General features: G+C 46.5%; 2 protein-coding genes and 1 pseudogene across 12 annotated transcripts in view; 1 reads left to right on the top strand and 2 right to left on the bottom strand.

The window, feature by feature from the left end:
- Dlgap2 (DLG associated protein 2) overlaps positions 1 to 11,132 on the bottom strand; it is a 520,842-nt gene extending 509,710 nt beyond the window's left edge. For all 5 annotated transcript variants that reach the window (XM_004869559.3, XM_087210079.1, XM_013067367.3 and 2 more), the window contains exon 1: positions 10,984 to 11,132. Coding sequence is in view for 3 of the 5 variants with exons in the window: in XM_013067367.3 (XP_012922821.2) it covers positions 10,984 to 11,001 (18 nt within the window). In the remaining 2 variants the exon portion in view is untranslated. The remainder of the gene's footprint in view (positions 1 to 10,983) is intronic.
- Positions 11,133 to 15,638: 4,506 nt separating this feature from the next.
- Positions 15,639 to 16,388, bottom strand: LOC101700412 (myeloid-derived growth factor pseudogene; annotated as a pseudogene).
- Positions 16,389 to 20,212: 3,824 nt separating this feature from the next.
- Erich1 (glutamate rich 1) overlaps positions 20,213 to 27,360 on the top strand; it is a 116,977-nt gene continuing 109,829 nt past the window's right edge. For all 7 annotated transcript variants that reach the window (XM_087210066.1, XM_021248192.2, XM_087210067.1 and 4 more), the window contains exon 1: positions 20,213 to 20,316. In XM_087210066.1, the coding sequence (XP_087066192.1) occupies positions 20,295 to 20,316 (22 nt within the window). In that variant the 5' untranslated portion in view covers positions 20,213 to 20,294. The remainder of the gene's footprint in view (positions 20,317 to 27,360) is intronic.

Raw genomic sequence — 27,360 nt, 5'->3', positions numbered from 1 at the left:
ATCCCAGAGCAGCGACACTGCTCAGGCGCCCCAGACAGGCCATCATCCCTCATCCAGGGCAGGCTGTGAAACACACCCTGCTTCCTCTGCACAGATCTTTTTTAATACCTTAAGGAAAATGATGATTATTTATCTTACTCTCTTGGCTTGTCTTTGAAAAGGCCACACAAAGGTGTTCAGGAAAAGTCGGCATTCCATCTAGTGAGCTGGCTCATGGCTTACACCTGTGACGAAGGAACGGCTGAGTCGAGAAGAACCAAAGCTCCCAGGCTGCTTCGCTGTTCCCACTGGTTACCTTCTCCCTGTGGCCCTCCTGTGCCGCCTCCCGGGAGCACCTCCCAGCCCCACACTCTGGGGCCACAGTGCCAAGGCCTTCAGTGCATCTCCCATCTAAAGTAATTCTCTCAGTTCTTCTGCAGAAGTAAATGTTTACCAAGCAGAATTATGACTTCAAGGGCCTGTATTACTCCCAGTGATCAAATGCCCCCATTTCCCTACTGGAGCTGAAGTGTAAATAACTCATGGCCGTATTAGCCAGAAATAAACCAAAGGAAACAGAGACTTCCTAACTTTCCCTAAAACTGTTATTTTTGTGAAGATGAATTTCTGAAGCTCATGTTCCAGAGTTGCAGTTCCCCAGGAATTAAGCACCATGCTCTCACTTCTGCAGAAGTAACAAGATCTACATGTCATTATTATACCCAGGCCAAAGTGTTCAGGGTCAAGTTCCCTCTATAACAGTGTCCTAACTTTCTGATACCTCTGTTTCCCTGTTTCCAAAAGAGAGATGGTAAGACTTGACCTGAATATCCCAAAACTAAAAGACACTCTTAGCTTATGATCTGCTTCTTCTTTTGAGGAGGAGCTGTAGGAAAAACAATTGTAGTACAGTGGGCATGGTTTCTGCCATATTACTAAAAGTAATGAGTCACGTTGAGCATGAGTCTACTAAAATGGATGGAAGAATAAAATATCTGAAAGGAAGACTGCCGTGAGAAACCTGAAAGGTATCTCCCTCATGACGAAGTCATGGAGTTCAGAGGACCAGGGCTCAGCGGCCCCAGGGTGACTCCCCAGGGCCATCCAGGGACCAGCTGTGTGTCCCCTCAACAGGACAAACCTGGGCTGTGGACACACTCAGCCCAGCCCCTGCATCTTCCGTCTATCAATTCCAGAAGAGCATCCAAGCCTCCTCTGCCTCCTGGGCAGCACTCACCACATCCAGCAGGGAACACGGTCCAAAGCTGGGAGCCAGGACTAGGCTGGTCCACTGCCTCCCACACAAGACACACAAGCTCACACAGTCTGAGGCCTCTCTACCGGCCTGTGCCCCATGACCTGCAGGGCCAGGCTGAGTCTGATTCGCTCTTTTAACTGCCTACGTGTTTAGAGTGACAGTGCAATGTGTTCATCATCCTGCTGACAACAGCAAGGCTTTGGTATGGACCAGTGGTCTTCCTCCTTGTCTGCACCAGGACACCCAGGTGGTGACCCACCCACACTGACCTCAGAGTGGACAGTGAGGACAAAGGGTGCCAACACTGGGAGGACAGTGCGGACACCCCTGCCCCCCAGCAGCAGGGAGATGGAGCCTGGGAGACTGAGCACCAGGACTTGCCCAGTGCTGGGGACAAAAATCTCCAAGTGACCTTCTCCACTAACAGTAAATGACTCCTTCTTCAAGAAAGAAAAAAAGCTAGCTGAAGTGGACATTTATAACTCACTGCAAGAACCAAGAAAGAGGCAGGCACTGTGCAGGAACTTTCCGGTGCAGGGTCATAGTGCAGCTGCCCTATCGCCCTCAGCACCAGGGAAGTCACAGCAAACAGCCAGGTGTCTTCAAGGCAAAGAATGACGGCCCCACACCTGTCTGCAGATGGGAGGCGGGAAGCAACATCTGACCCCCGGCCACTTGGCCAGCACCCCCTCCCCAGTGGGAGGCTTAGCTGCGGACCATGTTTCAGAGTGTATCTGCTTTCAGAGTGGACATTTTTCAGAAACTAAATTTAGCCAGCTGGAATTCTTTTTTTTAAAAAAATGCTATTCCATTAAGCCTTTTGAAATAGGAAGTCTGCATTTCACGAGGAGGCCAGAACGCAGCGTTCTTCGATCAGCAGAAGCAGGAGGAGGTGGCCCTGGGAGATGCCATACATTTGGCAGAGGAACAGGCTGGAGTGGAGGGTGCAGGGCACCGAAAACAAGCAGGACTCGGGCCCCAGGCACCTGGAAGGTCAAGCATCGAAAGTGTGTGGTCACTAATTAATTATTTTTAAAAGAATAACCTACTTGACAGTTAGAAGAAGTAACCCTTAGTGATTTGGACCACCCTAAATATTTATTGACCAAAATCTGGCCCCTTCATGCCATGTCTCTTTGCACTCCTGGCCCCTCTTATCCTTCACATTGGGGAATTAACCCTCCCCAGGAACAAGGACCAACTCCCAGCTCTCAGACCCAGAAAATACCCTAAATGTTCTGCCGGCTCTGTTGGTTTCTTCCTTTGCTGCGTTTCATTTCATTTCTTTGTCACTTTTGTGAAGTCCTCTTCAGGACCACCACAAGCTCATGTTTCTCTCTATTTCCCTGGCTACTGGTGAGGCTGCAGGAGGAACCCGCACACGGCACTGTCGAAGCCAGGAACCTAGAAAACAACTGTACTGGGCTTTTATGTCTTAAAGAATGTCACACTGTGGGGTGGACCACAGCAGTCCCCTGAAGGAGTCCACAACAAATTCCTTGAAGCTGCGAGTATGGAAATGGGGTCTGTCCATGTGATCGATTAGGGTCTCTAGATGAGGAGGGCCCCAAATACAATCACAAGCATCCCTAGGGAGAGGGATTTGGAAGGACAGCAGAGAAGAATACACAGGGAGGTGCCTTGTGAAGATGAAGAGAGGTCACAAGCCACCGGATGCTGGAAGAGGCAGGACAGATCCCCTGAGGATCTGGAATGACCATAGCCCTGAGAGACTGACTGCAGACTTCCAGTCTCCTGAATGGAAAGAGAGCAAGGTTCTACATTTTATTTTATTTTTTGTTTGTTCATTTTTGTTTTTGTTTTTGTTTTTGTTTTGGTACCGGGGATCGAACTCGGGTCCTTGCGCTTGTGCAGCAGGGGGTGAAACCACTGAACTAAATCCCCGGCCCAGCTTCTGCATTTTAAGCCGCCAAGTTTGTAGTGACTGGTCACAGCAGCCCTCATCAGCTTAACCCACCAACTAACCAGCAGCACTTAGGAATGTACTGGAGAAAAAGAATCCAGGTTTTCAGAAAATAAAAAAGATACTAATCATAGAGTAATGGCCACTTTTGTAAAACAACTTAAATGCCGAGCAAAAGGAAACCGGTTGACGCATATTGCACACTGGAATATTAAATATCACATAAAATCAAATTATTAACATTTTGGATATATGGGGGGAATTTAGAAAAAAATATAAAGGAAGAAAGCAAGATAGTTCCCAAATTTGGTTTAAAAAACAAGAAGACAGAGAGTGACAAGAAGTATACCAAGAAATTAATCATAATTATTTCTAGGTCATAGCATGAGGGTACCTGTTAATACATTATTTTGTGTTTCTCTTTAATTCTAAATGTTCAGCAAATTAGCAAAATAAAATGTATGAAAGTAGCTTACAGAGTCCCCAATTTCATCCCAGAGAAGGGAGAGAACAAACTACTATTCCAAGAGAAGGAGATTCAAGTGCTGTCCATGTCGCCAAAGTGAGCAGCAGGGAAAGACGTGGCAGACAAGGAAAGCCTTCCCCAGGCCGTGCAGCAGAACACGAGGCCAGGTCTTGCCTGCTCCCGCCTCAGAAAACACAAACTCATTTCAAAGAACAAGCAACACCTATCACAAAGGAGAGATCAAAGTAGCAGGCAAATGCTCACGGCAGAACCCGAAGAATGAACGTGCATGCTGCAGATAATGAGTACTTTGAACAGTCATTAGTGATTGTGTTCATGAGTTGATAACACCATAGATCTGGATCTTACCTAATATACACACAAGAATTTTCTGTAAAAATTACTGAAATATGTTCTGAGCCAAACAAGACAGGGTCTCTCTCGCCTTCTCTGTGGTTTGGACTCCAGGGCTTTGCTAGCAGAAGAGGAAGCACCTAAGGGCTTTCTCCTCTGTCCCAGTATGCAACTGTGTAATTCACCTGCTGGGGCCCTTTGTGGCCCTTCCTTCAACCCAGCTCCTGCACATCTCAGCTAAAACACAGCATGTGGCTGAGACAGGCCAGCTCCTTGAAAGTTCAGCCTGGATGGAGTGAAGCAGGTGCAGAGTGGCACAGCACAGGGCCACTCGAGAATTAAGTGAGTTACTAAGGGTAGCTTAGTAGATGACATTTAACAGAGTGCCTGGCACACAGCAAGTGCTGAATAAATGCTACTTGATATTAGACAAATGTTAAAAGTAAACAAGCAAATTGCACAGCACATGAGGAAGCAGCAGAGAAGGGGTGGCACTGACCTTTAGCTGGCCTTCCCACTCCCTGACCCAGGACAGGGTGGCCAGTGCAGGGACCAGCAAGGAGGCTGTGGTGGTGGAGCAGAACACAGAGGAAGACAGACAGACACTTGGCTGTGTCAGGCCACACAGGGCAGTGCAGGCCACCATATGCTGCTACCAGACCTGATCACGGTAAGGAGAGGACCACAGCTGGTTTGGTGGGAAACCTGGCCCCGGCTGCTGGAAACCCTTCGGTACAAAGCAAATAAGGGGACAAATTGAAGATTAAGAAATACTTAATGCTTGGTTGCTGTAAAGAGCTATGTATCTCAACATTCACAATAAAAATAAAACTTTGAATCTAATTATAGTGATGACCTAGAACATTTTGTTTTAGACCCAGAAATGTTACAGACTAAAATGGTCACAACAGAAGTTCAAAACTATGTCTTTCAACTGTTTATGAACATTTCTAAATTATGCTATAGGTTCTATACTAAGCTTTTAATAGAAAACATTTGGAAATCTGTTCAGAAACTGCTAAAATATTACAAGGAATACTGTAAAAATGGAAATTATTTTTCAAGAGCCAAAGGTTTCATATTAAAGGCAAATAAACAGGTATGCAAACCACCAGTGTGTGTCAAGTGTCACATCCTGATCATACACAACTCATTAAGAAACTTGGAGAGCAGTGTCATATGGAATCCTGTGGCTTATTTGGCCCAATGTTCATCAGGTAATATGGTCTACAACACTACAGCAGATGTAGATGCTGAGGGACTGCCAACTGGGGCCCCTCCACAGCTGTCTCCCCAGCACCAAGGACAGCACCCAGTCATGACTTCCACCAACAGTGCTCTCCATGGGCCCAAGGAAGGACTAAAAGGATGACATCACCTGGCATCAAGCCCAGGAAACTTGCCACAAGGAAGTAGCATTCTCTAGGTCTGAAAAAATAAACATGAAAGAAATACAGAAAAGAAGAAATTGTTACGTGTGGGTGAAAGCAACACCCTTGCCAATGTAAGGCCAAACCAGAACGGGGAACGACACAGTGACAAGACAGAAGCATAGAGAGCCTAAACATGGAAAGGGCAGTGGGGACAACGATGAAAGGATGGAAAGGAACAGCAGAATGGATGTGGGGAAGTCATGAGGCTCATGTGTCCCCCCCTCATCTAACAGATGTTCGGTTCCTGCTGAGCAGGAGCTGAGTGTGACCAGGCCACACACAGCCTTCCTGCAAACTGCCATTCTAATACAGGGGCCGGGAGACCAGGACGGTACAAGTACAGTGCAGTGCTAGGTGTTACGGCACCGCAGGTGAAAAACTCACTTAACAGAGAAAGTCTCTTAACTCAGTCTTCTGTGGGCAGGGAAGATTTCTGAGAGAAACAGCTCTTAAGTTCTTACTGGGTAAAGGACTGCTCCTCCCTAAAGTGTGAGAAAGGACAGAGCAGAGTGAGAGAGGCAGCGGCTGGAGACAACACAGCGGGAACCTGATTTGCTTTGATTTGCAATTCTTCAATTTGACAAAGATGTCAAGGCCCAGCCATACAACCATTTCAGTTTGTCTTTCAGTGTGGCATTCAATAAACTGCATAAGATACTCAACCTTGTATTATAAAATAGGCTTTGTATTAGGTGAGTTTGCCCACCTGTGGGCTAATGTGAGTGTTTTGAGAACAAGCTGAACTATGACAGCTGGTGGTTAGGAGTATCAAATATCTATTTGAATTATGATATTTTCAATTAATGATGAGTTTTCAGAGGGGTGACCTGAACAGTTGTAGTTATGAGGACATGCTGCCATGGTCATGTATCTGAGGCTAAAACAAGTTTCACAGCAAGACTTTAGGAAATATAAATGCAAGAAACTTGAGTTATCTACAACATGAATTCACATGTATTTTAAAGAGTAGAATAGATGCATAGACAATGCCAAGTCATACAGAGCTAGCTATGACTTGGTCATATAAATAGTGTACAAGTTCTAGAAAAATGATCATTATACCCTCCCAGAGGTTGTGTGTATGTGTTCTGCTTTTGGTTTCCTTTTGAAGTCTACTACAAGACACAATTTTGAAAAACACTTCTGTATTTGTATATCTATTGTATATTTCGGAACGCAACTCTTCTTTACAAGATCTACTGTGAAAATATGGTTTGTGACTTGGTGTAGGGAAAACGGTGTATTCACTAGAGAATGAGTATGCCTCTAGAGGACAAGTGTGCTACCCACGTGGTGACTCAGTAAGAGTTTGTTTTTTGTCAACCTCCAGGAAGCTCGGGTCAAACATGACATCCATCCAAGGAACTCACTAACCCTTGTGCTTGACATACTTATTGGTTCTTCTTATTTACATCTTACGAATATTTCTGCCCACACCTTTTGAAATTAAGTTCAGTCAAAATAAATTTTTTGAAAACAAAGTTTTGAAGCCAGGTAGGGTGGTGCATGCCTATCGTCCAGCTACTTGAGAGACTGATGAGGGAGGATCACATGAGCTCAGGAGTTTGAGGCCAGGCTGGGCAACACTGCAAAATCCTGCCTCAAACAAACCAAAAAAACCAACTAAAACCAAACAAGTCTGCAAAAAAGAAAAAACCAAAAACAACATTTTTGAAAAAGATTGGCAAACAAAAGAAGTAGAAGAAGCATAGATAAGACTATGCATTGAAGTATTAGGGGAATTCAGATGGTCCGGTAGCTTCCGATGTAGGTGGCGCCAACCGAGACCCAGCTCTCTTCCCCACGACCGGAATAGTCAGGATGTCTGAAGCATTTACATCACTCTTAATGCTTATAGCCATCAACTCATCTACTGCCCATGGCCACCCCATCAGGTGAACACTGTATCTTTCCCTCATTTAGTGAGGATGAAATTGAACTACAATGAGGCCAGTTAGATTGTCAAATGCCACTCAGCTGCCCAGGCAAGCGACAGCAGAGCCTGCTCTTAGTCACCACCTTATGCTGACAAGATAAAACGCCGCTTGTGTCACTGTGCAGAAATAGCAGGACAAATGTTCATTAAGCACAGAAGATACGTTTTATATTGCTTGGCTTAAAATACATACTCTATGGGCTTTAGTGGATCATTTCCATTTTATTCTTTAACTACATTCTTGTACGTGTTACTCAACCCCCCTTTGTGTGCAGGGTGTAGAATATCACTTTTAAACAATGACCAATTACATTCACAAGGTTACTTTTTAAATTTTTTGCTACAATGTTATGGATGAGCTGGTTCCAAATGTCCTTTTATTTTTAGCAATGATTGATTTAAATTTTTATTTCTCTTTTTTCCCTGTGCACACACATAAGAAGTAGCATTCCCTGGCCATAACCAAACCTTTCCCACAGTGAGAGCTTTAACAAGAGAATTTTTGGAGAAACTAAAAGCCTACTCCAGCCCATCTGAATGTTAGGGACAGACCTTCCTCACATGACTAAAAATCAAAAGGTCATAATGGTTCCAAGAGCAGTGGGGTCTGAGGCTTCCCATGACAACCTAGAGGACCAGGGCACTATCTCTGCCTGTGGTCATGGCCTTCCCTCTGCACACGGGCAAGTGTTGGTTGGACAAGAACTGAAACCTGACATCCAGTATCTAAAAAAAAAAAGTGCCAGCAGCACTGGGGAGAGGAGGACTCCTTTCTTAGCACTGCCCCTCATGCCCCTCCTAGCAAACAGGGGCAAACAGGCAAAGAAAAGAGCAGTTGCTCTTGCAGCCCTGAGCTGCCTCGACCAACACTGGTAGGGAATCAAAATCTGTTATCTGTGTCACACTGAAGCCCTGACAGGCAGAGCTGGCCAAGGGCAGCTGCCGGTTTTGCACCAGAGTCTCACCCCACGCCTGGCTGTGGCAGAGCCGAGATGCCGGCCTCCCACCCTGGCAACAACACGCGTGAATTACCACGCTCAGGGTCATATATACTCAGGAACAACTAAACATACATAAAAAACTGATGATGAGTCAGGGATGCTTACATGATGAAAAATGACTACTCAGGAAAGCTGTGGTTAAGGGTAATTTTAACTGCATAGATGTTTTGCCCACTAACTTCCTGTGTGGTAGGCTATAATTCTTTTATAGCCAACATGCTGCAATGCTCTAAATATGACTCCCATCTGGCTAAAATGATGAAATATGATTATTTTTATTGTAGCAATGAATGACCATGGCATATTCATTCCAAGGGTCAATAAATAATATGTCTAATTAACTTCCTTATAAAATCTATAATCAAGGTGGTGTCATCCACTCTTTGGGCAACTAAAAGGATGTTTTTCTTCAAATACATCCTCAACATAATTACAGCATTTCAGATAATGTGTTAAAAGCAGAAAAATCCTCCAACACTTAAAAAAAATTAGAGCTCATAAGTTCCAAAATTGGTCAAGTTCTGGGTACACAGAACCCAAAGTGATTTAAATTCTGCAAAGCACATTTTTGCCTTTAATATTCAATTTGGAAAATTTCAAAAATGACCAATTTCAAAAATGAAGTGGTCAAAAATAGAAGAAGCAACAGCTTACCACAAAAAGACATACATACTGGGAAGGAATAACACAAGCTATCAGAATTCTATAAAAATAAAAATATCATTATTAGCCCCACCTAAATGAAAATAACCTAAGGTACACAAAAACACCAGTAGGTAAAGGCATGCTTCTTTCTGTCACCAGACACACCATAGTAGGCAACGGGACTGAAGCTGCAGAGTTCTACAGAAAGAAAGGAAACAAAACTCAACATCACAAAGTCCACTTAGAACGCCCTTGTGGTGAAAAAATTTTAATTTTAGTTATTTCACCACTATTACTTTACATGGCACTCACTTGGCTAACTAAGCTCTTCCTTTAACCTAATACGCAACAAGATTCACATGACAGATCAGGAGCACAAGGCATTCCATGTCCTCTGACTTCTCAACAGAGAGGATGCAGGAGATCTGCTAAGGGATAGAGACAGCTTACAGATGCCAAGTGCCACTCTTTGACAGGCAGCCTTTGTGAACAAGTTCACATTCACTGGGAAAGATCTCCAAGGGACAGGAGAAGGTGGTACACTGAGCAGGACTGCATCCTGGGTTCTATCAGATGCCCACCATTCTCCCAGCCCAGATGTGCTGGAGCAGAGCCTCCCTGTGGTCTGCTGGCCATGAGGCCAGATGTAGGGTATAAAGTATTCTAATCTACTCTCCTCCAGGTAATGAAAAAGTCAAACTATCTAAAAGGAAACAACGGGGCGCACACACTCTGCAATTACCATGGAGGCCAAATCTGTGAGTCACTCAGCTGCCTGCACAAGACGATTTGGCTACTGGAAAATCCTAATTAATGACATTTTTTTAAAAAACCAGAGTAACAACTTGACCTGCCAAAATTTACCATTTTTCATCACATTTTTTGCCTTGGCTATCTATTACTTCCTACAGAGACTGCGAAATAAAATGATAATGCTGTTGCAATGCACTTGAACCTCACAGCTGGATGCTGTCTCCAAAGGGGTCGCGGGGTCAGCCTGCAGACTTGTGAGAGTCTCAGAAGGAGCTTGGCTCCCAGGGGCCACGCTGAGCCTCCAGGGTGTTTTCCAATTACAATTGTCTGCAAAGCAGTCTTCGCGGGTCGCTGGGGTCCGGGGTGGGGTGCTGCTCCCGCCCCCATCTGCGCAGCCTGGGGAGCAGCTGCTGGGAGCCTCGCGCTCTGAAGGCAGAGTCGCCAATGAAGGCGGATTCGCTGCCCGTCGCTCTATTTTTAATGGATCGGCGAAGCCTTAGCTGGGAAGTCGCGCATTCCAGATTCCAACCCTGGCCGGCATCTCCATTCATCCGGGAGAAGCGACCCGCGGGTGGCTGGCACGACGCTGGCTAAGAAGTGTGCCAGAGCCGCGCGGAAGACGCGAGCCTGGGTGCGAACCCTGAGCAGCCCGCGCGCGCCCCACTGGCCATCTGTCCCGAGCCCACTGTCCACCCGCTTCCTCTGGTCCCAGCGCCTCGCTCTCCACCCGTCCCTCTCTGTCCCCCGTGTCCGCGTCCGCGTCCCCCACCTCCCCATTGCTCTCGCGCCCCCGCCCGGCCCCCGCCCCGCGCGCCCGGCCGCAATAATGACATCCTAGTTATTTCTCTCTCCCGCGATCGCGAGCGAGGAGCGAGCGCAGCAACAGCCGCGGCCGGGGGAGGCTTAGTTACCAGCCCTGCGCCGCGGAAGCCGCGCTTAGCAACCACCCCGAAAAAAGCCTTCTCCGCGCTCACTTGGGGAGCGGGCGTGGCCCCTCCCGCGCCCCCGCGCGACCCCCGCGTCCGCGCCCCCGGGCTCCCGGCCCTGACCGAGGCGCGCGCGGGCTGCCCGCTCCCTCCGGCTGCCCTGGCGCCGGCCCCGCGCCCCTCCCGCGGGGCGTTTCACACCTCCGCACCCGCACCCGGGGTCCCGCGCTCCGTCGCCCCCGCGAGGTCCCCGTGTTCATCCTTCCCGCCGGACAGCGCCGGCCCCCGCCTCGCGCACCGCCTCGCACCTTCCTCAGCGCGGACATCTCGGCGCTCCTGGTTCAGCAGGTGCGGGGCGACATGGCGAGGTCGGCTCCGCCGCGATCCGTCCGTCTGCCGCCGCCGCCGCGCGCTCCGACCGAGCTCGAGCCCGGCGCGCAGTGGGTCCCCGCGCTGGCGCCTGCGCACTGCGCGCCGGGAGGCTCCGCGCACCGGGGGGCGGCCGGCGCGCGGCCCCATCGGGAGGGCCGGAGCCCGGCTGCCGCCACCCGGCGCACACGCGGGAGCGCGCGCTCAACCGCCCGCCCGCCCAACTGTTGAGCCCGGGCTGTGGGCGAGATGGCCAGGGACGCGCGGCACGTGCTCCGCTCACTGAAAGTTAGCCGAGATCCCGCCTCGGCCTCCGCCTCAGCGCCCCTGAGGCTAGGGGCCAGGAGGTCGCTTGCGGGGGGGGGCGGGGAGGGCGCGGTCTGGCGAGGTCCCCGGGAGAGCGCACCACAGCGAGGGCAGGATACCGAGGCTTTTGAGGTATTCCCGCACGCCACCGCCTTGCTGCAGGTGACTTGTGCTGGGGCTCTCCCTGCAGGAGAGGATCTACCAGGGGCATCGGAGACCTACAAACAGATCTGGTCCAGACGCTTCCAGCGCCTTCAGAGAGGTTCACCTCATGCCAGAGCTGCCACATCCGCCAAGGAAAAGGAGCACAGCATCCTGTGGCGGTTGCGTGGGCAACTTACACCGGTCTGGCTGGTTCAGGGCAATACTGAGATAGACCCAGCTGGATTCATGGAAATTCCTTTTGAGATATAGCTGGGACCACCCAGTGGAAAGAAGCGTTCCTAAGGCCTAGAGCTAAGTGCACTGGCATGGGAGACCTAGGCTCCAGCACTGTGGATAGCTAGAACCAGCAAGTCACTGAAACCTATTTTTTTTCTTTTTAATTATTCTTTTATTGGTACATTTTAGGTGTACAATACGTTTACATTTACCATTGGGTGCTTGTACCCGAACAGGATGTATCTTAGTTCTTATTTTCTCCCTCATTGCCTACTGAGACCTATTTTAATGCAAATAGAGCAATGGACCTTGCCACATCTCTGTGTTGCTGAAAATTTTAAGTGAGATTTTAAAATGAAACAAAAAATGGAAACATCAAGCTAAATTTTATTTTTTTCTACAAAAAAATCTTTACTTCAATTATCACACCTAAGGCAATCTTCACACAGGACAACAGCACATTCCATACACATGTATCATTTATACTGAAAGCACATGGGTTTTGCTTTCCCGGCCTTTTTGTAGTACATATTTGATAGCTCCTGTAACATTAATTGGAAACTGGTAAACCAATTGTCAAATGTCACATTCTGATTAGTTTGGGAGATGGGAGGATCAAGTCTGAACATATATACTGAACATCATTCAGTATATTACTATATGAATAAGGACCTGGTGGCTGAGTTCCAGAATAAATTTCTAAATTGAAACCATATTAAGTCTCTGCATCTACAAGGGCAAAAGTTTTTATGCCATATTTTGAAGGGTTTGGAGGCATATGTTGCCTGAAGCTAGTCTGACCATGAAATGCAGCAAGATGTTCATCAGTAGTCCTGCATTCAGATGGTGTGTAAATTGTTTGACAATTACCCACAAAAGTCTCAAACAGTGAGTGGATAGAAGCCAGATTATCAGTTCTTTTTCTTTCTTGATAGGTGGCTTTGTCATCAAACATCAGGCAATTTTGAAAGAAACCAAATCTCCTCAGGGTCATTGTTATTCTACAAACTTCAAGCCCACACCCATGGCTTCTCTATCAGTCTTTCAAATTCCTGTGATTACCATGAGAAAGCCCTGCTAAGTACAACAGAGTTATGAATGCTTTCAGTTCAGCTAGTGAGTGTCATAATAAACACATTTTTTAGTATGGCTATTGAAGCATGCAGAACATTTTACTTGTATTTCAGCATTTGTGTGTTTCACAACATCTTGTAGCATTTCATCTATTACATTTTCCAATATTGAATGGCCTTGCTGGCATTCCGTACAATTAGGTTTCACCCCTGCCAAAATCCTCACAATATTTTCAGACCTAGTTCTAACATTGGATGGTTCCATTTGGTTGTGTGACCATTTTGTACCATTTTGACTAGTCAAATATGTACTCAAGTTGCTATTTTCTTTGTCATCTGAATCAAAGAAGTCTACATTCCCTGTATCTGTACCAATTGATTCTTGCTCCATTTCACTATCACAGGAACTTTGGCTCACGTGGCCAAAGAGTCACAATTATTATAGACAGCTGAGTTAAATAAAAATATTATAGGCATTCAGATAAAGCTAGGTCCTCAAGAGAGCCAGGACAAAAATGAAATGTATCACGGCTGAGTCTGGAGATATATTGGCTGGAAACCTGGCTTCAAGATAAAGACAAGATGACCAGACCTGCCTACTTCCTCAAAGAACAAACACTGGGCCTAATGAAGTCTAGATAGACATCAGCCACCCCAGTGGGTGACCAAAAACCTCTGGATCCACCATTTCCTAAGAAAATCCTGTTCTCTCCATCCGTTTTGTTACGTGACTTGTTTCCCAATTGGAGCAATATTATTTAAGTGACTATACTTGTAACCTTATTGGATGATCATGGATATGGCCCCACTGTACCCACATGAGCATCACTCTATAAAACTCCTCTGTAAAGTGGGGTCCCCAGGATACCCACTCGGGTCCCCCTCCTGCCCCTCAGAGCCTTCCTATCAATATGTTCATACTCTTAACCTCCATTGTTCCTAGAATTCATTCTTTGATTTTTAGAGAGCAAGTGCTCAGCATATCATACAGCTAACAGGTTGGGAGATATAATATTTTATATTTCATTTCCAATATTATTTCCTGTATCACTACCATCTTCATCATCCATGCATGAATAATCTGATGATTTGCTTTTGACCTCTTGTAAAACTTGCAAATCTGGTTTTTCCTGTGCCATTGTACTGAATTGGCCTATCTCTGTTGCTGCTTTGGAGTCCCTGTACATACCTTGCCATTTGTCTGCCAAGTGGGTGAATGCACAAATGGGTTTTTGCTTTCCCCAGGCACAGCTACTAAGAGTCACACCCACATTCTATTATGGTAAGATACATGTTTACACAACAGTAGAGTGGTGTGGGTATATTTTACCCCCTGTGATGCTCAGGTATGCAAAACCGGATAAAGCATTAAGTGGGTAAAAATCCTGGTTTCACATTTTTTTTTTTTGTACTGGGGATCGAACTCAGGTCCTTGTGCTTATGCAGCAGGTGGTGAAACCACTGAGCTAAATCCCTGGCCCCTGGTTTCACACTTCTTCACACGTGCACACACCTTGCTGTTCCTCATACCAAGTGGGTAAATGTCAAAATTGCTTCCTGTATACCCTGCTGCAAGTACAGAGATGCACAGCCTTTACTAGTATGCTAAAGTACAAAAATACAGTAGAAAAATATGGGATGGGTTGTTGTAACCCAAAGTTATGCCCTAAATAAAGTGCTGTTTCTAACTGCAAGCAGCTAGGTCTTTCATTCTTTGGATATCAAACAGATATGAAGAATGGAGTCTGGAGTCACTGGAATGCTTGCCTATCTTCAATGGAAATTTTCACAGTACACATATATCATGCCATTTAGAGTGAAGAGTAACTTGGGGTATAATGTGTTATGCAGTTCTGTGGAAAAGAAAGGGCCAGAAGTGTGAATGTCTTCCTAGCAAGAAATCTACATGAGATGTCTAAAGGATATGAAGAACCAACTGACATTCTGATGTCCCAGAAGCCCTGGCCCCAGGTGAACCTTTGCACCTTCAACTGTGCTGGCTGGATCACCAATGTATGTAATTTTCCTTATCCCCTGGTGGGCCATCCAGTCTGCTCAGACTCTTTTGTAAATCTGAGATTCAATTTAAAAATAAAAACAAAACAAAGAGCACGAGAATTATTTAAATAAAAGTGATGCCCCTCTTTATCATGACGTGGAACTGGGAGGATGTGCTGGCTGCCACCTTCTCCACTTCTTGCCTTCTCAGAGTGGGGCTTGTTTTTCCAGTACTATTGGGGATGGAACCCAGACCCTTCATACTGAGCTACATCACTGGCCCTTTTTGTTTATTTTGACATACGGTCTCACTAAATTGCCAGGCTTGCCTCAGCCTCTTGAGTAGCAGGGATGACAGGCATGTACCACTGAGCCTGGCTGTGGTTTGGTTTTTAAAGCTGTTCTGCCACAATCCAACTTCAAAAAACAAAACCGCCAGGTGTGTAGCTCAGTGGCACTATACCTGCCTGGCAAGCACAAGGTCCTGAGTTCTATCCCCAGTACTGAAGAAAAAAAAAAACAAGCACCAAGTAGGGACAGCACATCTACCCTCAGGCACTTGCCATAGATGCTGACTGTTGGGTGTTGACTTGTGGGTGACTTCTTGCCATTTGGAACTGAGGAGGGGAGCTGCCCCATCTGCAGGAGCAAGTCCCAGACAGCTGCCCAGTATGCAGGGTCCCATCAGGAGCCTCACAGAGACCCCAGGAAGGCCTGGATGGGTGGCTATTTTCTTTTCTCAGTTATTTATTTAAATATGAAAGAACATTTGGTGTCTTCCCAGTTCCACTCAAAGGAGGGCCTGTTAGTGACGGTGGGGATGAGTCCTGGGGGCTCCCAGCACCTGGCCAGTCCCTCAAAGACCCAGGCTGGCTTCAGAAGGGCAGGTTGTCCTTGGTCCACCTCGTGTTAAGGTGAGAAGCAGGGCTGTGATGGGAGGTGGGCAGTGGCTTCTCTGCACATACTTGCCCGCTGAGCAGGGCCACTGGTATAGGAAGACACCAAGAGTCCCCAAGAGACTGGTCACTGGCCAGCACTCCAGAATAGTTTGTTGCAGGCTGTCTTGGCCACAATCACCAGCTTGGACAGCTCGACCTTGAAGGCACTGGGCCTGTGGGCCACTGTTGTTTTGCTCATTTCAAATTCCTCATTTTTTCAGGAAAACATCGCTTTCTCTTTTAAATGCAGCTTTTGAGTAGGCCATGACTACTCAATCTCAGTGCCTCGCACCTTGGCCTTGAACTGGGTGAAGTAGAGGTAGAACTTCACAAGGGGCCTCCAGATGATACAGGTGAAGTGCTAGTGCTCTTTGCTGGTCTTTGCCCAGACTCATCTGGCATTGCTTATTGGTCCTTCCTTGAGATGTGCAAGTGAGCATACAGGTAAATTTGTCCCCAGGTCCTACGTTCTAGGAGAAGGAATGCACCACTGCATGTCAAATGTCACTGCTGTGGGCTCAGATACTGCCTCTGCTGGCCTCAGAGCCAGTGCCTTCAGGAGCAGCTCGGCAGACCAGGCCTTGCCACTGCCATCCTGTTTCTGCCATCTTGGGATCATGTGCTGCCAGTGAGGCCAGGCAGATGAGGTGCCTGAATTTTAAAGAAAAGAGAATGAGGGTTAGATAGAAGGGAATCCTATGTGAAGAATATCTGAAATGAGTCCAATCTTTTCCAATCATTTCCCTGAAATTCTTATATACTCTAGTCCCTCAAATATTAATCAGCTGCAGTTTATTTTCTAGTTGCTAAATAAATCTGACCACAGTAATTTCTTAGTGTTTCTAGCATCTGCCAAATGTCCACTGTCAAAAACTAATGAACTGTAGTGTGCCAAACCTCAATAAAAAATCTAGATTCCAGACAAATCCGCTAGATTTTTAATTTTATTGTCCCTTTACTTTCCTCATCTCTGTGTTTGTCTTTATCCTTTCAAATACTGATTTGTCCTCTCATGCAACAGAAGTAACATAGTCGTACTACTGAGACAGTCACTCACCACATGGACTGTTCAGTCTCAGGGGTAGTCATGTTAAAAGTTATGGGAAGGGGCTGGGGATTTAGCTCAGTGGCACTGCGCCTGCCTCGAAAGCACAAGGTCTTGAGTTCAATCCCCAGTACCAAAAAAAAAAATATTATGGGAATAACATGGAATCAGAAATACAATTGTTTATCTGAAGGAAAAAGACAGGGTGTTATTGGAGGATGAAAATGGCAGCTAATACTTTGTGATATGAGGGAAGAACAGGTCGAAGAAGTCATAATAAGTGAAGTCTTCTAGATTCTCCCCCAAGGAAGTCCTGAGGCATAGATTTGAGTGCAGGTAGCTTTTTGAGACTGATCTCCAGAAACTAGGCAAAGGAAGTAGACTGAGACTGGGAAAGAAAGAGAATGATGATACATTAGCAGACTGTCGTTCCCACAGGTGGGTGGGTTCAGTCTTGCTTGGCATTTTATGAAGATCAGTGTGGGATGCACCTCAGATTGCAAAGGCAGCCAGGGTGTTTTCAGCTGACATTCATCCTCCACTGACTCAGGGTTGCCTCTCCTCACGTTCACTTCTCCCAGCTGAGGAACTCCCATAGCTTCAAAGAAAGCAACCAGGAATGAAGTGAAAGCAAGTGAGCAGTGGGGTGAAGTCAGAGGTTAGAAATCTGCTAGGGCCCTGAGAAGGAATAGAATTTAGGTAGGAAGAGTGGGTGGGAAACAGTTCTTCAAAGAAGGAAGGGCAGGCCTGAAGACCTAGGAAGACAGAAGTATTTGGTGCTTTTCCTTCTAAATGACCAGTTAGGATAATCAGAACTATGTGATTTAGGAAAGAGTGGCATGAATATATGGCTGGACAGTGAGTCAGGTGCTCTTACAGGACAGTTTAAGGATTTGAAGTTGTATCCTACATACAACATAGGATTTTGAGGAGGGTAATAAGATTTTCTGCATTTGAAAACATTTGTGGACAAAGACAGTTTTATTTCTTTTTCTTATTCTTATCTTATTACATTAGCTAGGATTTCTAGTGTGATATTGAAAAGCAGTGGTGAGTGGGAGCATTCTTACTTGTTCCTAATCCTAATGGGAAAGCTGCTAGTTTTTTACTGTTACCATTATGGGGTTAGCTATAGTTTCTGTAGATGTTACTTATCAAATTGAAGATTTTACCTTGTTTCTGCCTGTTGTTGGCTTTTTTAAAAGTCATGAATGTGTGTTGCATTTTGCCAAATGTTCTCTGCATCTGTTGCTAAGATTGTGTGCCCTTTCTTTTGTAACTTGTTGCTCTGGTGGGTTACAAGGAGTGACTTTTGAATGGCAGTGAGATTTTTAGATGATCTTTTTTGGCTGCTTGGAGGGCACAAGATGGTGGGGTGAGAATGAGAAAATGAGAGTGGGATTGAGGAGATCAACTTTAAAACGCCTGATGAAATCCTGGGAAGCAAAGTGAAAAACAAACTAGGCAACGGAGCGAAGAAATGTTGCAAGACGACTGCATGCGATGTGATACTTTTTCCCCTGGATGAATCATGTGGGAAGAGAGGAGGGGTTAAGGAAGCAATTTTTTCTCCCAAGGCTGGCTTGGCAGCTTGGTAGTGGATGTTACTCCTGGGAGACAGTATTATAGGAGTACTGGCAAATGTGTGCTGGAGTTTGTAATGTGGAGGTCCATGGGGAGCAGGTATAGTGGAAGGGTGGAAGAAGGTGGGCTAGACCACAGCATCAGTTGAAGAAGTCAAAATGGACACTGGCTCTGTAGTCAACTTTTCCAAGAAGTTCAGGTGTGAAAGTGACTGAAGAAGCAGGGTTGGGGGAAATACACGGTTTCTGGAAAGATTTTCCTGAAAGGTGGGCAAGTCCAGCACAGCTTGAATGCTGGTGGGAATGATGAAGCGGAGAATGACAAGTCCAAGATGCTACGTAATCAAGGGGATTACCCCAGATGCAGTTTATGGCTCCTGCAGTATGCACTTTTTCAATAACAATTTGATATGGTCAAATCAGTACACAAATTCTCTTTCTGGGTGTAAAACTCCACGAGCTATTGTCCCATTTTCCTAGCGCCAGCAGAGTTGTCTATATCCAGTGTCTTCCCTGTGGTTCTCTCTATGAAGTTCCACGAAGCTTTCACTTCTACGTTCTCATGAAATTACTGTGATCAAAGTCACTAAGGATTTAGCCTGACAAATCAAGCTGTACATGATCAGCCCTCATCTTGACCTACTAACACTATTTGAGACAAACAATCCCTTCTCTCTCTTTCTTTGTTTTTTGCAAATGACCCCTTCTTTGACTTGGCTTCAGGAAAGCTTCCTGTCCTTCCCTTTCCTCTCTCCTCTCACGGCTGGAACCTCCACATCTCCCCACTTTCCAAAAGTTGGGGCACCTCCTGGTCCAGTTCCTGGCCCCCTTCTCTGCCCTCCCACTCCCTTCAGCCCTCTTAGGTCTGTGAGCACCTCAAACTTCATTTGCCTGAAGCTTCACGACACCACCAGCAAGGATTCCCCAGACCGGAGGGGTCTCCACCTCATCTCTGCAACTCCAACCAGCCAGCCTGCAGACCAGTATCTTGGGGCTACTCTGCACTTACCTGTTTCTCTCTGTTTTTCTCAGGCCCAATGTGATCAGTCAGAAAGTCTCCTTTGCTCTGCCTCTTCCCGCGCCCTCCAACACTCCTACTCAGATGCTGGCCGCCAACGTCTTTCCCCCTGCTGTTGATTCAAGGCGTCCCCGCTCCCTCCTACTGAATTCTACGCGTAGCACAGCGGTAAAGACTTGGAGAGTCTCGGGGCGGTCGCTCCCGACTCCGAGGCAGGCGCGCTCCGCGGCTTTCGGCTCGCACCAGCTCACACCGAACTCCATGGATCCCGACCAAGGCGCCTGGCTGCGCTGCCTGCTTTGCTTTCTCCACAGGTCTCGTCCTGGGATGCTGGGTCTCGCTCTTTTCGAGGAGAGGAGGGCCAGACACGGACACTCGTGACCGTGTTTTTGGAGACAGGAGCTCAAGGAAGCGGGGTCCGCGCCGAGCGAGGGGTGGCTCGGCTACACGGCCGGGCGGGAGCCTTTGCTGGGTGACAGCCGGAAAGGGTGGCGGGCACGAGGAAGCCAGGCCGAGTGGGGGTCCGGGTCGACGACCCGGGGGGGCGAGGAGGGCCCGCGCGGGGCATGATCTTATCGCCCTCCAACCTCCAGGCCTCGGCCCCCGCCGCCGCTACTGTACCCCTCAAGGCTCGCACCTACAAGTCTGGGTGCCGGGGCCGGACTGTGCACACTCAGTTCCGCCTGCAGGCACAGAAAAGCCGCCAACCCGCGCTCCCTTCCCACTGCGCAGACTCAGCGGCGGGGCTCCAGGGGCGGGGTCCGGGCGCCGGGGTCACGCCCACAGCGTCGGTGCGAGCCAATCCTAAGAGGAGACTCGATACGGATTGGGTGCTTCTTCTGGAGTAGGCGGGCGTAACCAGGCGGAATCCGGAAGCGCCGGCGCTAGTCGGGCCCCCGCTTTTGGACATGTCTGAACGCCGGAGACAAGGTAAGGGGCGGGGGTGTCGCGAGGCAGAGCGGTGAGGGTCCTCGGGGCCCTGGAGGAGAGTGAGGGGCAGTGAGGGAAGTGAGGGGCTGTGGGGAAAGTGAGGCCTCTGTGGAGGCCGCGAGGGGATTGAAGGGAATGAGGGGCCTGAGGGGTCCGTGAAGGGAGTGAAGATCCTGGGGCCCGTGAGGGGCGGCCGGGGCTGTGGGGGATTCGGGTCGCCTCCTTGCAGGCGCTGCTCTGTCCCTAGAGCTCCCTGGCGGAGCAGGACCCCCAAGCCTCAGTTTCTCCCCATACCCGGAATCGCTCGTGCCGTCACGCTGCGGGAAGCTCCTGTGGGTTTTCCCTGTCTATTTTGCAAATGTTTCTGCCCCTTAAAATGAAAAGCCGGTGGCAATTGCGGTTAAGACGTGTTTGCAAGAGTAAGGGCAGCTCGTTCGTCAGGGAGCCGGAATGGCAGGCGCAGAGCATCCACGCCTGAGACGCGCCAGCCAGCGCTCCTGGCTCCACCTACGCGGCTGCAGAACCCAGGGTCAGCTCACAGATGAGCAGATGAGCGGCTCCAAAGCTAGGTGCGCAAAACTAGGGTTAAAACGTCCACTGGGAGAGGGTGGGCGCGTCCTGTTGATGAAACAGGTGTTTGGAGGAACAGACTTGAAAACTCTCACGTTCTGGTTGCTTCTACATCTCACTTTCTCTTGCATTTTTCTTGTGTTTGTGATCTTTATAAGCCTGGAGTTAAGTGCTTTTTCCTGTGCAAGAAATTATATCGTTTGTAATGTACCTAGTCAACTGCAAAACACTCTCAATTCGTCACGAAACTTTTGCCCTTGAAATAGCCTCCTTTCCAGATTGGATATGTGACAAAATCGTCAGGTAAAGTTTAGATTGTTTAAGAACATTGTGATGGGAAAGATAAATCCTAAAAGTATGAAATGTGAGTGGAAAACAAAATATTAGTTGTCTATGTCTCTTCTTGACAAGATCACCTGAACAACCCTCTTCTGGGAGAAACACTGAGCCTCTGAAAACTCTTATAGGAGGTGTGAGTTGGAATAAAAATTCTAAGCACTTATACTTTGTTGAATCAGGAAACCAGAGCTAACGTGTCTTCCGAAGTTCTCCCTCTTGTGTGACTTCGGAAAATGTGTGGCAGGTGGTGGAAATGATGGCTTGGTGCAGCCCCCTGGCTGCCTGGATGTTAAACTGACTCGGTGTCTTATAGCGGACTTAGGACCAGGAACAAGGCCAACTGGGTGGGTTGGGAGCAGGTGGAACCCCAGGGTAGGGATCAGGACCCAGACTTGGCTACAGTTTGTGGCCAGAACAGGGACTCAGGGCTGGGTGTGACTATATGACACGAACCAAGGAAGCTGGAAATGGGCAGAGGAGCAGTGTCTAAAGCAGTGATTCTTAGTTTTAGGGTTTTTTGGAGGGAAGGTTGAATTTCTTCTGCTAGGAAATGTAGCCTGCTAATGTAACTATTTTTTGTATGACAATTTGTAACAAAACTTTGAAGGATTAATAGAAAGAATTACTGTCTTTTAGACGTGCTCTACTTTGCGCTGTAAAAATGTGGGAGCAGTGCTCACAGTATTTCTTGGGCCTCTCAAGAGTTACCATGCAGCTCTGATGATGGACAACTTTCCCTAATTGTTTTTGGGGTTTTTTTTTTGGTACCAGGGATCAATCTTGGGACCTTGCGCTTGCGAGGCAGGCGGCGGAACCACTGAGCTAAATCCCCAGCCTAACTTCCCCTAATTGAAGAGAATAACATGAAGTGTGATTTAAATGGCTTCTATTCTACTTGGGGAGATTAGGCGGGTGCTGACGTACAGTATAACTAAATAGTAATTCTGGTAAAGCTGTGGCAGGCACCATAGTCACAGTGAAGTCTGGAAGCTTCAGGGACTGCACCTCCCCCAGGGCTGTGGATTTCTATAAAGAGCACTGCTGTGTCATCTTCTGATCCTGCCTCACACAGTGCTGGCCTCAGTAGCTGCTCAGTTAACTGGGAATGAATGGCTCATGTTCAGCATCTACCCTATTGAGCTTTTCTGATACTTTCTTACCAGATGGCTCTTGAGTACCTGTCTGAACAACTTCATTTAGGAACAGAATATTTCATGAGGTAACTTGTGTGAAAAATTTGTCTTTGGACATAATTTTTGCTGTTTAGAGTGCATGGAATGAATGTACATACATAATACCTCTTCACTGGATAATTCTTCAGAGATTTTGAGCATCTCTTTCATTCTTCTCATCTCCCCACCCCATACCATGTTAAACAACTTATGTTGGGAACATTTCTTAGAAGAGGCAAAGTGAGTTGGACTTACCAGATAGATAATGCTCAATGCCAGAGTGGGGATGAGTACCAGGTGCAAATTGAGGCCATCTCTGGGCCAGGCTCTGGACTAGGAAAGGGATTGCAGGGTTCCTGGCCTGCTTCTGTCTTTGGACTCACCCTTGGACAGGCCCATCTCTAACTCTTGTTGCTGTGATTGTGCACTAGGGTAGAAAGGAGTGAGCAGATTTAAGACCATAGCAGCCATAGACCCTTCCTTCTGTCTAACATCAAGATAGAAATAGTGATCCCAGGCTCCTGGTGTCATGAGGAAGAAGTAGATGAATGTGTAAAGCTGCTTTGCACACCCCTCTTACTGTCTCCTCTCTAATGAAGGCCACCAAAATCTGTCATTGGACAACTCCTCTCTATGTTGCTGCCAGCCTGGTGGGCTGGAGGGGCAGTTTGTGATATTGGAGAAGGCAGCTGTTACAGGCAGTTCAGTTGCCTTTTGATAAGAATTTGTTCTCTGATGATCACTTCTTTGCAGGGCATCCAGGCTTAGCCTTCATAGGGTCCCCTCCTGGGAACCAGGAGGATGGGGATGGGATTGGGGAAGCTACAGCCATTGGTGCTACACATCTTTGTCTTCCTGGGACTCTCCTTAATAAGATTGGAACTGTGAGTGGCCTTGGTACATTCCAAAGCCCAGGTCCAGTTGGCCACATCTCTGTCTTCTAGTACATGCACTTGGGAGTGGATTGTGGCTAGCGTCCACTTCACAGAATCGTTTGTACTTTCCATGGTGGTGGTGCTGGATCTTGTATTTCTGAAGCCCTGATAGTCAGTTGGGAGGGGTGTCTGTGTGTGGATGCGTGTGTGTGTGCGCATATCTGTGTGCCTTCAATGTGCTTATATGTGTTGTGTGCATGTTTCTTCAGTTATTCCCTCAAACTTGGTTGTAGTACCACCAGGTCCCTGTGTAGTCTAAGAACTAGAGGTGCTGATAAGGATGCATTTCAATTGAAAGGAGACTCCTTTTTTCCTTTTTTGTTGCTTTCCTCACACTGGCTGGGTGCAAGGTTGCTCTTTAGGGTCAGAGCTTTGATTCTGGTCATGTCTGTGGCTTCTGCACAGTTAGACAGGAAGCCATTGACAATGTTTATGTCACTGTGATATTCTGTGAAGAGGCATGACATATCTCTTTCTTTCTGGAATAGGAACCGGGTGACTGTTTTTTCCTAAGAGGTCACTGAGGATTGAGAACATGCTCAGGAAGTATTTCCTGAATGAATAAGTAAACCAGCTTTATGCAAAGAGAGGGAGTTCAGAGAACGCTGGTAAAGTACAGCTCTACGTTGAGCCCTAGTCAAGGAGAAGCTTCAGTCTGGGTGGTGGGAACTGGGAAGCCAGTGTGGTTTCTAAGCAGAATAGGGCAGGTGCTTATATTCTTGGAAAATAAACCTGGAAGTTGACAGGTAAGTGTGGGAAAGGAATTGGGCAGCTGTGGGAAGGCCAGCTACTACGTGCTGTGGGGATAATTACCGTAGAAGGAGGGACTGAGAGAGATGGATATAGAAGGATTTCCAAGAAGAGGACAGGAACAGCTGCTGAGACTTGAAGCAGATGCCCAGGGACAACTTCTAGACTGGAGAAGAGTCATGGTTGGTTGTGACTAAAGACTGAAGGAGAAGGAGCCTGAGTAAGAGGGGGCACAGTGCCATGAGGGTTTCTTCCTCTGGTGACCTGTTGCCCAGGCACACGAGGCCAAAGGCATTGTGGGAATTGGTCTCCATGTTCAATCCCACCTGTCCAAGTGCCCCACAGCAAATTCCCTATATTTGTGAGCACTACATCTGTAAAGTGGGCAAGAACAATGGTGTGTTATGAGCAGTCAGTCACATAATGTACATTGTGTGCATGGGTCCACAGAGACAGCCAGCTGGTTGTTGTCACTAATCTTGTTCCCCAGTGTGGAGGGGACAGGAAGGTGTCAAAGGCCTGTGTTTGTCTATGAGGAAAGAATAGCACAGATCGTGAGAGGCAGGAAGCAGGTGAGGTTTCTGGGTTACCTTGTTCAGGGTGAGGGAGATGCTTGCATGTTTAAGACAAGAAAAAGATGCCAGCACCCAGAAATTAGAAGACCCTGCATTGGAGACACAGGCAGGAGTGTGACTCCATGAAATGGAACAGGGCAACTGTAGCTCCCTTTCCCTCTGGGCGGGGAGGCCAGGCAATGGGTCCAGAAGTGACAGCTGTTTTGTGTCCATTTTGTCCTCCTCAGTAGCCTCCCGTGGGCTGAGCCACAGAACCTACCTGGGACAATGATGCCAGTCTTGTTGGTGCAGATCTTGGCAGTCGTGAGTTCTTTGTGTTGACATTAGAATGTGTCTAAGGAAAAAGGCAATGTTAATGCAACTGAGAAAAATACGGGTACTGAAATAAAAACGACACTTTATTCCATGTCTTCCCATTATAAGAAAGGCAGCTTTCTGACTTACTTTCTGAGTAGCATTTTTAGCTCAGCCTGCTTTTGGAGAGACCACAGCTGTGAGAGCTGAGCAGTTTGCCAAAGGTCTTGTCTCCTTCTGTGGCCATCTTGGCCTTCCCCCAGCAGCCTTTGCTTTCTCCGGTCCGTACTGAAAACTGTGACAGCCTCACATGAGTGCTAAATGTTTATGAACAGTTAATGATATAAGCTACTAAAAAATCGATATGGAAAAACTTTGGACAAAATTTGCTTTGAATATTTTCTTTTTTTAAGTAGTAAAATTTTGGTAGAAATCAAATATCTACTGTATTTCTGCTACTTGGATGAGGATACCAAGTCAGGTTGGTTTTGTTTTAAGATTCTTATAATGTTGCATTTGAGTCTTATTTGGAGTGCTATTTTTCTTTTAATACTTCAGAAAGCTTACCAACTCTTGCTTAAATCTCAGCTAATTATTTTCCCATTTATAGTTCTATTATGAAACTCATTAAGAATCTATGTTTCATTGAATTAGCGTACTGTCCTGAACTTCTCTTTCTTGTGAAGTGATATAATGCTGCTATCATTTATTCCTTTAATCATAGAGGACAGTCAAAGGTTAGGTAACCATGCCTCATTATAGGGATAAATGAAGGGGGGAAAAATAACTGAAATTGGCCATGGTGTTGCAGATCTGTGATTCCAGCACTCTGGGAGGCTAAGGCAGGAGGACCGCAAGTCCAGCTTAGACAGTTTAATGAGAAATAAAAACAGAGTTGGGAATGTAGCTCAGTGCAAAGACCTGGATTGGACAAAACAATAAGTATTGCAGCAAAACAAAACTAATCTGGTGAATTTTGTTTTAGGGTAATCTGTATATAGGCTGGCATATATTCAGCCAACATTTAAACAATTTTTACTGAAAAGAAAGTATTGTAGTCAGGACTTGGCAATGGGAATACATTAAATACAGGACACATAATTTGTAGGATTATTTTATGATAATTACCCAGAAAGTCAAATGCAAAGGAGTGCAAGAGATTAACCATACACTAGAGGCCCAAAGAGTTCAGCTGAGGGCCTGGGTCCCAGCAGTTTCCCACACAAGTCCAGCTAAAGACTTAGAGTCCAAGGCAGTGCCCTCCATGAGTCCAGCCAGTGCCCTAGAGCTCACGGCAATGTCTCATGCTTGTCTGTATCGAGGATCTGCACCGAGAAAGCCCAAAGGCCAGTGATGGAAGCCAGAAATCCTACGCCAGTAAGATGAAGGATTTGTGCCACTAAACTGAGGGATCCACATTGGAGCCAGGAAGTGATGCTCACAGTGAAGATCAGAGCTCCCCTGATGAAAACAGCAGCCGTTCCCAGTGACAGTGAGGCCCCGAGCTCCTCCTCTGAAGAAGAGAACAGCCTAGTTCTCAGCAGGAAAACCATCCACACCAAGCTCCTAGAAAATCAACAGGCCATGATCTTCCCTTCCAGTTCTCTCTTTATGGCTATGCCCAACCCCGCTGATTCAGTTCAGCTGGGCATTACAAGTTGACCATTAGTTAATCCACTACAGAAAGAATTCAAAATATCAGATTTTCAAGAAACACACTAACCCTAGAAAGTTTAAATTTAAAATGTCTGCTAAAATGAGATAAGCAAATGTCAGGATGAAAAAGGAAATGACTAAAACTGATATTTAGTGAGATAGGAATTTTTCATAGTTTAAACTGATGAAATAATTCAGTTTGTTTTTGTTTTGTGGTTTAGGGGTAATGTTTTGGGAGCTTTTCTCTATTAAACAGGGTAATATGAGGAGAGAAATCAAAGTGGCTGCAGTGAAAATTCTATTAGGGTTAATTTCTGGTCTTTCAGCACCAAGTTTTCATTTAAATATGATTTTTAAAGTTTGGTAATTCTTGTTTCAAAATCTAATGCGTTTTCCCCTCTCAAGTCTATTAAGGGAAAACACCACAAAAAGTATGTCATAAACCTGTTTGTTTTGTATATTTTGTTTTTAGAATGAATACTAAGAGTCACATTTTAAAAATTACTTGCTGATCTGGGGTCTCTTACTTTAATGTAATTTCTATAAGCATGTAGTCCTATCAGTTCTACAGCTTTTCATGAGCATCCATTTTTAAAAAGTCCTTTTTGAATTGATTTCATTGCTCATATCCCATATTAACTGTACCCATACTTTCTTTACCTTTTTTCTCTAAAGTCGTACTTTTCCAAGAGACACTAATTTATAGGGATAATAAAAGTTTTGAAATTTTTGGTTAGAGAGTAACAAATAACT

Source organism: Heterocephalus glaber, unplaced genomic scaffold, assembly GCF_053883595.1.
Source record: "Heterocephalus glaber isolate CG9 unplaced genomic scaffold, H.glaber_assembly_v1.0 deba00001104, whole genome shotgun sequence".
Classification (NCBI taxonomy): Eukaryota; Metazoa; Chordata; class Mammalia; order Rodentia; family Bathyergidae; genus Heterocephalus; species Heterocephalus glaber.
Note: the sequence above shows the minus strand (reverse complement) of the source record. Positions and strands in the feature narration are given on the sequence as shown.